We start from the raw sequence: 12,636 nt of genomic DNA, 5'->3' as shown, positions 1-12,636 counted from the left end.
GTGAGAGGTGCTAGTACTGCTAGTTCAACAACTACAAGGGGCCTGTCCAGAAAAGATCAGGGCCCCACCCAAGCAGATCTAATCACTATTGGGGGGAGGAAATGGACAAGCACCTTTAAAGGTATATCAAAGGTGCACTCTTAGGACTCTCCTCAGTGCCAGGTATACCTCACTGGTACTGATGAGGTACCTCACTGGTACCGATGAGGCTCTCAGGATTCAAAACTAAGCATTAAAATGGCTCAATTTCAAAAGGGACGACACGACTAATTCATTTGCTACCAATGGTAAGCCCAGCAATATGAAGAGCCAAATTCCAATTACCTTACTCACACAAATATTTACCAATTAATTTTAAAATGGTCTAATAAGAAAGGTGATTGGAGAGATGCTCCAATGCCATGTCAGTGAGCATGGTGTAAAAAACATTTAACGTGGCCAAGTATACACTTTATAACTTTTGCTAGCATCATCATCTTTCTTTCCCCACAACTTGCATGGGTGTACCCAACTAGCTGCTGAAGCTATTTTCTTCCACTTCTTTTTTCTTAGTCACATAACTGCGGCATTTTTCAGACATTTAAACTTTAAACAGTTCTTCCTTATAAAGAGTCTTGTTTTAAGAAGAAGAGCACATTTAGGCTTAAGCTATCTATCTGACAGCGCAACTGAAAGTACAAGTAGTTGAGTGAGGAGAACACCATTGGAGAGTCTGTTTTCCTTGCAACGCATTGCAGAATTATGGAAGAGAAGAAGAAATGGATGTCCTCAAGAAGTGAGTCTTTGCAAATATGGAAAACATTTTAGAAGGTTGTATAATAGTTTTTCTGACTGAAATGCATTTAATATTTTCTATTCTACACAAAAGCCAGTTATATCTAATTAATGAAACTTGGTCAGTTTTCCCAGGCAAATAGAGATTCAGTTATGCTCTTTACTGAGAATGTACGGAGTCCTAATTTAAAAATGACGAAGTTTTCAAGAAAATGATAGCAAGAATTGTGTAATTAATTACTCAAATTATTTCCATGAACCCCCTGACCTACCCCAAAAAAACATTCTGGTCTTTCAGTACGCTAAAGAAAAGCTTTTCAAGAACCTACAACTTCCAGCGAAGTCAGTGGAATCATAGGTCCTCAGCAGCACCTAACAGGGTCAGGTCACAAGGAAATCGCGCTACAGAATATTGCAAATGTTCATTGCTATTTCCCCATAAGTCCTGTTCTCAAAATAAAATTCATGCACATTGATTTGCTAATATTCAGAGTAATTGGGAAAAACTGGTACTCCACTTCCATGCATTCCTCTGTCAGTTTCCTAACAAAGCAAAGAGTATTTTAGAGATATTTCTTCTTAAATACGGATTTAAAAAGCAGCAACTTCCTCTATTTAAAATAAATGCTGTAAATATTTCACAAGGGTCATAAGTTGAAGGTGAAGTGGACACGGTTTTCCTTACAGGTTTCAGAGTGGTAGCCATGTTAGTCTGTATCAGCAAAAACAACGAGGAGTCCTTGTGACATTTTACGCTTTCGTGGGCTAAAACCCATTTCATCAAATGCATGGGGTGGAAAAATACAGTAGCAGGTATATTTATACATAGTACATGAAAAGATGGGAGTCCACAAGGACTCCTCGTTGTTTTTGTTTTCCTTACATTATATACAACATACCTTGAGACATCATACAGCTAATCTCTTTAACTGAATCTACAACAGTGGTTCTCAAAGCCGGTCTGCCGCTTGTTCAGGGAAAGCCCCTAGAGGGCCAGACCAGTTTGTTTACCTGCTGCGTCCGCAGGTTTGGCCGATCGCAGCTCCCACTGGCCGCGGTTCGCCGCTCCAGGTCAATGGGGGCTGCGGGGAACCGTGACCAGTGGGAGCTGCGATCGGCCAAACCTGCGGACGCGGCAGGTAAACAAACCGGTCCGGCCCGCCAGAGGCTTTCCCTGAACAAGCGGCGGACCGGCTTTGAGAACCACTGATCTACAAGATATACTTCCACAGCTAGTCTGTAGACGTCATTTTTCTTCCGTTTTTAATTTACTAGAGCACATACTGTACTGGGATCACATTTATAAAAAGCATAACATTAGTTTATTTATGATTCCCCAAAACAATTTTATTAATCGAAAACAGTAGTTTTCAACCTTTTCTTCATTTGCTGACCACTAAAAAATTTTAAATGGAGGTACACATCTTTTGGAAATCTTAGACATAGTCTGTGGACCACCAGGGGTTCGCGGACCACAGGTTGAAAACCACTGATCTAAACTATGAACTCAGTTCTTTCACCCTAACACTGAGTAATAACTTACTAAGCAACAGGAGATTAATATGTGTAAGGGTGAAAGAGTCAAGTCCTAAATATTTTTCCTAAACCTTCAATTCTGTAATTCCTGAACTACCCTGGCTTTGTAACCATATACTGCTAAACTGATTGAAGCGCTGGAATAATGATTGACAATGATATAAACTCACCTGTTCCCTTCTCCCCTCCCTTCAAAAACAGATTTAGGCTAAAAGAAAGTAATAAATATCCACAAATACTATTCAAGTTTAGGTTCATCATCAAATACATCACATTTTAAAGTTGTAGCAAATAAGACCCCAATCCATTGATGGAACTTTTTACATGCTTAAAGTTGAACATGTGCTTAAGAGTTTGCAGGAGCTGTGACACTGATAGACCCTGTGCCAGCTCTTGACAAGGTGTAGGTGTCAGCTGAGAACTGACAAATTCATAGCTGAAAACCAGACCAGCTCATCTCTATGTTAGTATTGTTTAAGATAGATGTAAAACTTGTAAGGATGTGTTTAGACTCTATAAATTGGTTGTAAATTGCTGAATGCATTAATCTTATTGTAATCTCTGTATCCCATGCTATAAGGTAATATGTATCTTTTGCTTTATAACTGTAAAAATGCCTGCTCTGAACTTGAGAGCTCAGACAGGAGGAGTGCTTCCCTCACCCACCAAGGAGGACTGTGAGACTAAATGGGCCATTGTAAGACATCAGGATACAAAGACTTTGCTAATTACACCAACACAGGCTACATGCAGAAGGCCTTGTCCCATCAGTTTGAATTCTGAAAGAGGAAAATAAAGATAGCTGACATGAAAATTTTTCATCTTTGGAGTCTGGACTCTCTCGGGGCCATAGACACTAAACTGAAGAAGAGATCCTCAGGGTGGACCTAGGGGTAACCCTGGAAGACATTTTGAATTGACAGTTTACTATAGCTCTGTCACTTTTTTGGAACCAGAGACTCATTTTTGGGTATATGCCTGCTTGCTTTAACCTGAAAATAACACTCTTGTTTATTTTCTTAGTTAATATAGCTTGAGTTAGTTTACTGTAGGATTGGTTACCAGCATTGTTTTTGGTGTGAGATCTAAGGTACAAATTGATCTGGGGTGAGTGACTGGTCTCTTGGGACTGGGAACAACCTGAATATTTTGTGATCTTTGGTGTAAGTGACCATTTATCACTAAATCCAGCTTGCCTAGGTGGCAAGATAGACTGGAGTGCCCAAGGGGACTATCTGTGACTTCCTAGTAAGACCGGTATAATGCTTCAGGACTGGGTTGGTAAAATCTAATTATAGAACATACAACCAGTTACAGGTGTCTGCCCTGAGGCTGACATTTACAGTCATGAACCACTCCAGAAAGTGTGACAGGCCCCAACCAGTGCATAAATCTAAACCAAAGTACTTACAACACTTGTGATTCATTGGCTCTTCAGAATATGATCATATAATCCTTTAAAATGATACTTACACATGTAATAGATATTCAAATTTCTTCTTACACATAGTTTGCCCATGGCCAGATCAGTGTCATATTTTGTCCCAGGTCGTTAAAAAAAAAGCCTAATATTTGGGAAGCTAAATGATTTTATTTCATATTAATAAAATACAAAAACCCAATTCCAAGCCATATATCTTAAAAATAAAGTCTTGTTCCTAAATCAATTATCTCACTGACCAAACTTCAATAATTTCTATGTATGGCCTACATGTAAAGTTTAACCAGTATGGACATTTGATTATATGACACAATAAAGGTGGCACTTAATGCTCAAAATATGTATTACAGACATTGGTCCTTCTGGCAAAAACATGGTGCTAACAGTTCAGTTCTGCACGGTTGATCTTCTGTATCTAATTTAAAAAAAAAAAATTGCTGTTTAGCAGTTATGAGTCACTCTCTAGGACAAAAAAACAATAAGATCAGTATAAGCCAATTTAACATTTCTACATGCCAGAACATTTTTATTTAGCTACGGATACTTTCTGGTTTCTTAAATGAGATGTCAACTTTGATTCCATGTAGCTATTGATTTAAAGATGTTGCCAAAGAAGACAGTGTGGCTTTATTATACAGTTGTACAACTGAGTTACCATGCTGTGTAACTTTATACATAGCTGGTACTTGAAGCAATTTTAAATTAGATTCTTCCTTTCTATTCTTCAGAGACTTATTTTATATCGCTATCAGAATTCTTGAAATCAAAACTGTCAGCTGTAAAAGAAAAAAAGATAAAGCCTGATTGCCACAGACCATAAGTATGTACAGTAAATGACCACATCCTCCTGTAAGTTATCTTCAGAAGATAAGTTGTCAAACTAATTTACCTGCAGCTTTTCCAGAAATCAACTCATTTGGGTGCCAAACTAAAAATAAAATAAGATTTAATTCTGAGAGTGACATACTAAGATGAAAACAAATGATATGCATCCCTTTGAATAGTGGATTAAAAGTAAGTTAATAAAGCACAAACTGGGTTTGTCAGCAGTATCTCAAGGATAACCTCAAAGGGAAAACAAAGTGACCTCCAACCTGAACAAGTCATGGTCACAGACCTGCTGCCTACCGCAATCTGCTCGGAGGACACGTTGGGAATTTGAGAGGTATTACAGAGACGTGCTTACAAACAAAACCACAAGGCTGAGAAGCGAAAGAAAGGGAGCGTTTAAGGCATAGCATGATGGGGCTCTCTGAACGCCCCTTGTTTTTTAAAAAGAGGGAACTTGGGGGGGGGGGGGTAAGACCCACCTACTTTTTTTCTGTTGACTGCAGAGACACATTTTCAGTAACAAGCGGAGTCCGGAGGAACAGCAGAGACCAGGGCTCAACACCCCCCTCCCTACACACACCGAATGAACCAGGGAACGTACCATTCCAATCAGAGGCGCAACAATTGGAGAGAAACTTTAAAGCAACTCACCGCGAGGCAGCGAGAGCAGAAGGCTGCGTTCGGTCCGAGCTGCAGGCGCTGGCCCTTCAGGCCCCGGAGGAAGAGGTTCCCTCGCTTGGGACATCTGCCAGCTCTCTCCCCGCGTCCTAGGAGCTTCCACCCCCCGACCAGCCTAACACGCCACCCTGAAGGGACAAACACACGAGAGGCCGTTCGAGTGCGTTGCTCCCCCGCACACTCACGGCTCCGGGGCTAGGGCTTGGGGAGGGGCCGGCCCCAAAGAAGCAACAACTTTGCAACTCCGCGGCAGGCGCGTCCCTCCGCCCCTGTCCTCCCCGCTGCATGCGGAGGGCGCCTTTAGATGCACAGGCGCAAAGTGCTGGCGGGCAGCTCAGGGCGGAGCACAGCCCCCGGGGTGCCTGAGCTTTGGGGGGCTCGGGGGATGCTCAGCGTCCCACAGCCAGCAGAAGCCACCCGCCATACCTTGGCACTGCCTTCTGCTCGGCCCCGGCACGCTCCCCTCCTCCACCTCCTGTGGCGGGATGTCCCTTTCCTCCGCCCCGGCAAGGGAAACTTACCGAGGCTCCCAAAGCAGCAGCAGCATCTCCCCTGGCGGCGCGGCCGCCTCTTCGCCTCCCCTCTCCAGCTGCGGCGGCTGCCTCCTCCCTCCTGTGCAGCCCCCGGGCTCCTACTGCTGCAGCCCCTGGCACCCCGCCCCGCTGCCGCGCGGGCCCTCGCCCTCTACAGCCAGCGCGCTGCACACACCAAGCGGGGACTTTTTTCGTCTCTCTCTCCCCCGCCCCAACGCTTCTTCTTTTTTCATCATTTCCGGAGACTGGAAACAGCCAGCTGTGGCTGGCAGCGATCGAGGCGTGGGGGCGGTGGCTCCCCAGGTCCCGCTGCCCGACCCGTTCCCCAGAGGCTGGGGCAGGGAGGCTGGGCCAGAAGAAGGTCATGGGCACCAGCCAGGCACAAACTGGGAGCATCCTCCTACCAGGTGGCTGGGGTTGGGTATGGGCCATGCTGGGCTTGTAACCCTGCAAGTGCCCTGAGCAAATGGGGGGCACCACTTCCAAAAATAATGACAGGTTTCAGAGTAGCAGCCCTGTTAGTCTGTATCAGCAAAAAGAAAAGGCGTAGGTGTGGCACCTTAGAGACAAATTGTTAGTCTCTAAGATGCCACAAGTACTCCTTTCCACTTCCAAAAAGGAGGCTTTCATGCCTGAGCATTGCTTGCAGCTGTAGCATAGGGCTAGGTGAGAGTAGCACTTTAATAGGGTTAACCTCTAATTCTGACATTATTCACTTTGGTTTGAAAAACGTAGGCTACTTTTCAGGTTCAACCAGTTTGCAAATAGCAACCTGGTTGAGGTGACTGATTTGCAGAAGTCAGAGACACAGTAGGCCCTAAAGCCTTTCATCAACAGCAGAGATTTACTTTAAAAAAGTCAGTGCAACATTTACATATGATTGCACAGATGCGATATATAAATAAAGAAGGAATGAGCAAAGATTTTACAGAGCAGATACCTAGAAAGCTAAACCACTTCCTTCCTTCCACCAGCACCTCTTCTGTAATCTCATGCACCTCTCACTTGCAGGTCTGTTTTCATCCATATAGAAAATACATTCTTATCAGTTTTAGGGCTTGTACACACCAGCGCTTACTTTGGTATAAGTCACTGTGGGAAAAGAGACACCCTTGAGTGATGTCAATTACACACCAACCTAAGCACTGGTGTGGACAGCGCTATGTTGGCAGGAGAAGCAGTCCCACCAGCGTAGCTACCGCTGCTTGGGCAGGTTGAGAAATTATGCTGACGGGAGAGCTCTCTCCTGTTGGGCATAGAGCATCTGCTTCACCGCTGTAGCGTTTCTAGTGTAGACTGGCCCTTAGGCCCTGATTCTGCATGTGCTTAGCTTTATTACCATGAGCATTCCATTGACTGCATTGGGACCATTCTTGATAGTTAAATGAAGCACATGTATTAAGTGTTTGCAGGATTGGGGGCCTTAATATGTTCCTATAAAGCAATCTCTTCTATGTCAGCATTTCAAACTTCTAAAACAAAAGCAATTTGTATGATTTAATTGTAATTTCCTTTAAACTCACTAGCAGATCATACACCATAGTTAAGTCCCCATGTTTGAACCTTATCTTTCATCAAAGCATATTTTCACCTCTCTCTCTGAGAGACTGAAAAAACACAACTAAGTAGGAAAAATGTGACTAAGGACAAAATAGTCTAAGTAATAAAATTTTGAGAGCAGCTGAGAGGTGGATGCTAGTTTTGATACTGTAAGCACTAAAAGACATGGCTCAAGTGTTCTAGAGAGAAGTTTCATTTTAAAGAAACATTTCTCTGCAGTGTTTGCAAACCAGCCATTGTAGATTGTAAATTCCTGGGGTTAGGAGCCATCCTTATTTGCCTGCAAAGTACCGTGAAGCTTTGGGGCCCAACCTTATTTCAGTGGACATAAATGGAAGTTTTGCCGTTGATTTTACTTAGAACAAGACTGCATTCCTATGATGCTATTGTATATTCATTGTCATAACTGAAAAGATAGCATGTGCAATCAGTTGCCTCACACTGGTATCCAAGACATCACAATTTCTCTCTCTCTCTCTCTTTGAATAGGAAATAACTTAATTGTAGTATCTCCTGGAAAATACAGACATTTTAATGACAACCACTGTAAGTAATAATTAATAGTGCTAGTGCATAAGAACTTGAAAGTGAAACCTACTAAAGAGAAATTGATCGCTCTATTGTTTATTGACAAGATGAGAAATAAAAAGGGAAAAACTAAAGCGAGTGAAATTTAAATTCGATTGTATACAATTTTCTTTCAATTTTAATAATTTCAAGTAGATTTAACAACCCCACAATATCTGTTTAAAGCTTTTCATAGCAAAATGACTGAACTGAAAAGGTGTATGCCTAAGAAGTTAAGTATGTTGACAGAAGCTGGGAATGAGCGACAGGAAATGGATCACTTGATAATTATTACCTGTTCGTTCCTTTTGGGGCACCTGGCAGTGGCCACTGTCAGAAAACAGGATATTGGGCTAGATGGACCTTTGGTCTGACCCAGTATGGCCATTTTTATGTTCTTAACATGGTTTTTTGTTTTTCTACAAAGATATTCTTTATATTTGTGTTCTATTCTATAATCATTTGCATACATACAGTTTTAATGGAATTATTTGTATAACTCTATTAAAGCAATCCAGATAATATTATACATTTATGTGGCAGAATGTTTTATCCTGAAGCATCCCAAAGCACTTCAGAAACTATATCTATAAAGTCACCTTTGGGACAGTGGGTGTGATGGGATTTCCAGGGTACAACCTTGACTGTGGGACTGCTGAGCCCTCCAAACGCAACAACCTGGGCTGCTTCTCTCACTGTGATGCTGATGTCAAGCTACAAGCCTCTGACTGGCACTGCACTTACACAGCCATCCACAGGCAGGGACACACCCAATTGAGGTGATCTCCTGGCCACTTATGAACGATCAATAGAGAGGATCCAGCCAATTCCCCCTAACTCCCCAATATTGCACCCGAGAACTGTAGCGTCTTGCACTGGTCAGAGGTGTGGCCCGTGTAAGCTCATTACCTAGTTCGCCACTTGTTCACCAGAAAGTGGATATTCACCAGCCTTTGTAATCTGAGCTGCGATTTCCCAAGATCTTTCACCAAAACACACAGTTTCAGGTAAAATATAAAACAGATTTATTAACTACAGAAAGATAGATTTTAAGTGATTATAAGTAGCAGGCATAGATCAAAGTTGGTTACCTAAGAAACGAAAATAGAAACGCAGCCTAAATTCTTACTTAAACAGACTAAGCAAGATTCGAATCAAGCAATGTCTCACCCTAACAGATGGTACAAGCAGGTTCCAGTTCCTCAGTACACAGACTAGACCACTTTCCAGCCTGGGACCAAACTTCTCCAGTTCAAACCCTTTTTCTTACAAATATTTTTCCAGGTGAGATGGGGAGGGGAAGGGGGAGTCCAAGTGATGATGTCACTTCCCCTCTTTTATACTTTCTTCCAGCTGCTAGACAGTGGATACCAGCCAACTTGTGCATAGTATATAAAACTTCATATCTATACAGCATATTCAGGCCTGTCTGTAAAGGCCAAGGCAGAAAAATCCCAAAAGAAAAAAAAGGGGGGAGTGGGGGGATGGAGTGTTAGGATAGAGATAAGGGGTGGGCAAACATTTTGGCCTGAGGGCCACATTGAGTTTCCAAAATTGTATGGAGGGCTGGTTGGGGGAGCCTGTGCCTCCCCAAACAGCCAGGCATGGCGTGGCCCAGTCCCTGCCCCCTATCTGACCCCCCCTGCTTCTTGCCCCCTGACGGCCCCCCTCGGACTCCTGCCCCATCCAACCCCCCCGTTCCCTGTCCCCTGACAGCCCCACTGGGACCCCTGCCCCATCCACCCCTCCCTCCCTGTCCCATGACGGCCCCCCGCTACCCCATCCAACCCCTCCTCCCATTCCTGACTTCCCCCCGGGACCCCTACCCCATCCAACCACCCCTTCTCCCTGTCTGCCCCCAGAACTCCTGCCCCTGACTGCCCACCACCACCCCATCCAACCCCCTCTCTCGTTTCTTCCTGACTGCCCCCCCGGAATCCCTGTGCCCATTCAACCCCTCGGTTCCCTGCCCTCTGACTGCCCCGACCCCATCCACACCCCCGCCCCCTGACCACCACCCCAAACTCCCCTGCACTCTGTCCAACCCCACCTTGCTCCCACCCCATTACCATGCTGCCTGGAGCACCGGTGGCTGGCGGCGCTACAGCTGCACCGCCCAGAGCCCCAGGACAGGCAGTTGCACCGCCCGACTGGAGCCAGCCACGCCACCGCACAGCACAGAGCACCGGGTCGGGCAGCGCAGCTGCAGAGCTGTGGCCTGGCAAGAGCTCGCAGCCCCGCCACCCAGAGCATTGTGCCGGCGGCACAGTGAGCTGAGGCTGCGGGGGAGGGGGAAGAGCAGGGGAAGGGCCGGAGCTAGCCTCCCGGGCCAGGAGCTCAGGAGCTGGGCAGGAGGGTCCTGCGGGCTGTAGTTTGTCCACCTCTGATATAGATATTCAGGCCTGTCTGTAAAGGTCTATACTTTAAGAATTTAGGTATATGTTTATCATTTAGCTAGTTAGAGATATAAAAGAAAGAATAAAAATCACTGTCTGCCTGTGTGAGGGCCTTCTCTCACTGTGACAGTCTGAGGCCCTGTTCTTTGGCTAAGGCCTTTGGCTAAGCAGCAGAGGCAGCCATAAGCTGGGAAGCCTATGGTCACATCCGCACATTCCAAACTAGTCACACTGAAATAAGGCAATCTGGGGCTCTTAGAAAGGTGATCCGATCTATCACCTCCTGTCAAGGTTCCTTCCCCACTTTGAACTCTAGGGTACAGATGTGGGGACCTGCATGAAAGACCCCCTAAGCTTATTCTTACCAGCTTAGGATAAAAACTTCCCCAAGGTACAAACTTTGCCTTGTCCTTGGACAGTATGCTGCCACCACCAAGCGTTTTAAACAAAGAACAGGGAAAGAGACCACTTGGAGACGTCTTCCCCCAAAATATCCCCCCCAAGCCCTACACCTCCTTTCCTGGGGAGGGCTTGATAATAATCCTCACCAATTGGTACAGATGAACACAGACTCAAACCCTTGGATCTTAAGAACAATGAAAAATCAATCAGGTTCTTAAAAGAAGAATTTTAATGAAAGAAAAGGTAAAAGAATCACCTCTGTAAAATCAGGATGGTAAATACCTTACAGGGTAATCAGATTCAAAACACAGAGAATCCCTCTAGGCAAAACCTTACGTTATAAAAAGACACAAAAACAGGAACATCCATTCCCTCCAGCACAGGTTATTTTACAGGCCATTAAACAAAGAAAATCTAATGCATTTTCTAGCTAGATTACTTACTAACTTTACAGGAGTTGTAAGGCTTGCATTCCTGATCTGTTCCCGGCAAAAGCATCAGACAGACAGACCAAACCCTTTGTCCCTCCCCCGCCCTCCAGATTTGAAAGAATCTTGTCCCCTCGTTGGCCATTTTGGGTCAGGTGCCAGCGAGGTTACCTTAGCTTCTTAACCCTTTACAGGTGAAAGGATTTTGCCTCTGGCCAGGAGGGATTTTATAGCACTGTATACAGAAAGGTGGTTACCCTTTCCTTTATATTTATGACACCTCCAGATAAAGGGAAGAGCCTAGAAGATGTAAAAGGAAATTTACTTTGATAGCTTTCTGTTTGGTAAGAACTCACTTATCAATAGACTTAGTTGGGAAACGCTTATGTCTTTATAGATGTAGTTGTGAAATCCTCACTTCTGTATTTTTTTGTCATTATAGTTCCCACTTTTCTATTTGTTTATTTGCCTGGTCTCTGTCTGGTTCTGTGATTGTTTCTGTCTACTGTATAATTAATTTTGCTGGGTGTAAGCTAATTAAGTGGTGGGATATAATTGGTTAGCTAATCGTGTTACAATATGTTAGGATTGGTTAGGTAAATTTCAGTAAAATGATTGGTTAAGATATAGCTGAGAATATTACTGTATAAATTAGGGGCAAACAGGAAGTAAGTTGGGATTCAAAAATAAGAAAAAAGGAACTTGGATTTAAGCTTGCTGGAAGTTCACCCCAATAAACATCGAATTGTTTGCACCTTTGGACTTCAGGTATTGTTGCTCTCTATTCACGCGAGAAGGACCAGGAAAGTGGGAGGGTGAAGGAACGAGCCCTCTAACAAGCATCGTGTAGAAATATTACTTCGAACATTCCTGTGAAGTAGATGGGAAAGTATTGTTATCCCCATTTCACAGACAAGGAAATTGAGACAGAAAAGTAAAATGACTTAGCTAAGGCTACACAACAAGTCAGTGGCAAAGCAGGGATTAGAACTCAAAGCTTCTTGACTCCTAATTTATGCTCATTCTTCCAGTACACACACTATAAAAGAGTGGGTGAAGGAAAATTTTAGCCAAGTGCACTGCGGCAAACTCTACTTCTTCAAAACATGCCATTGAATCATAAATGTCAATGTGGAGCAGACATTAATTTTTCAAGTCTTATCTGGAAGATGCTCACAATAAACTTCATGGATGATAGTATGAGTTTACTCTGCCAAGTTTCAGGTTGCAGGGAGTCTACATATTTTAGATTGGATCCATTACAACAGTTTGAAACAAATGAACAAAAGCAAAAAACATTTTCAGTTGAGATTGCCATATTGTAATTAATTGAGCTGTGATATAGCTTTAGGAAATTTGCCTGGTGAGCATGATAACTAAAATTCAAGGGTGCAAAAAGTCCCTATTCAGCTCAGTGCGGTATTTACTAGAATGTGCAGCAAGAAATTAACAAAGAATCCTGGAGCCCAATGGGTTGGGCTATGTCAAGG

At 43.8% G+C, this 12,636-nt stretch overlaps 1 protein-coding gene across 6 annotated transcripts in view; it reads right to left on the bottom strand.

The window, feature by feature from the left end:
• Positions 1–5,993, bottom strand: part of MDFIC (MyoD family inhibitor domain containing) — a 100,781-nt gene extending 94,788 nt beyond the window's left edge. The window contains exons 1-3 of one of the 6 annotated variants that reach the window (XR_005223756.2): positions 5,782–5,993; positions 5,234–5,388; positions 4,641–4,679 (exon numbers count right to left, since the gene is read on the bottom strand). Coding sequence is in view for 5 of the 6 variants with exons in the window: in XM_037888904.2 (XP_037744832.1) it covers positions 4,641–4,679; positions 5,234–5,327 (133 nt within the window). In the remaining variant the exon portion in view is untranslated. Of the gene's footprint in view, positions 1–4,640; positions 4,680–5,233; positions 5,389–5,686 lie in introns of all 6 variants that reach the window. The other 5 variants (XM_037888904.2, XM_037888897.2, XM_037888890.2 and 2 more) reach the window with 5 other exon arrangements.
• Positions 5,994–12,636: the final 6,643 nt, after the last annotated feature.

The sequence above is a fragment of the Chelonia mydas genome, chromosome 1 (genome assembly GCF_015237465.2).
Source record: "Chelonia mydas isolate rCheMyd1 chromosome 1, rCheMyd1.pri.v2, whole genome shotgun sequence".
Classification (NCBI taxonomy): domain Eukaryota; kingdom Metazoa; phylum Chordata; order Testudines; family Cheloniidae; genus Chelonia; species Chelonia mydas.
The sequence above is the reverse complement of the archived record's forward strand: the minus strand, read 5'-3'. Positions and strand labels throughout refer to the sequence as shown.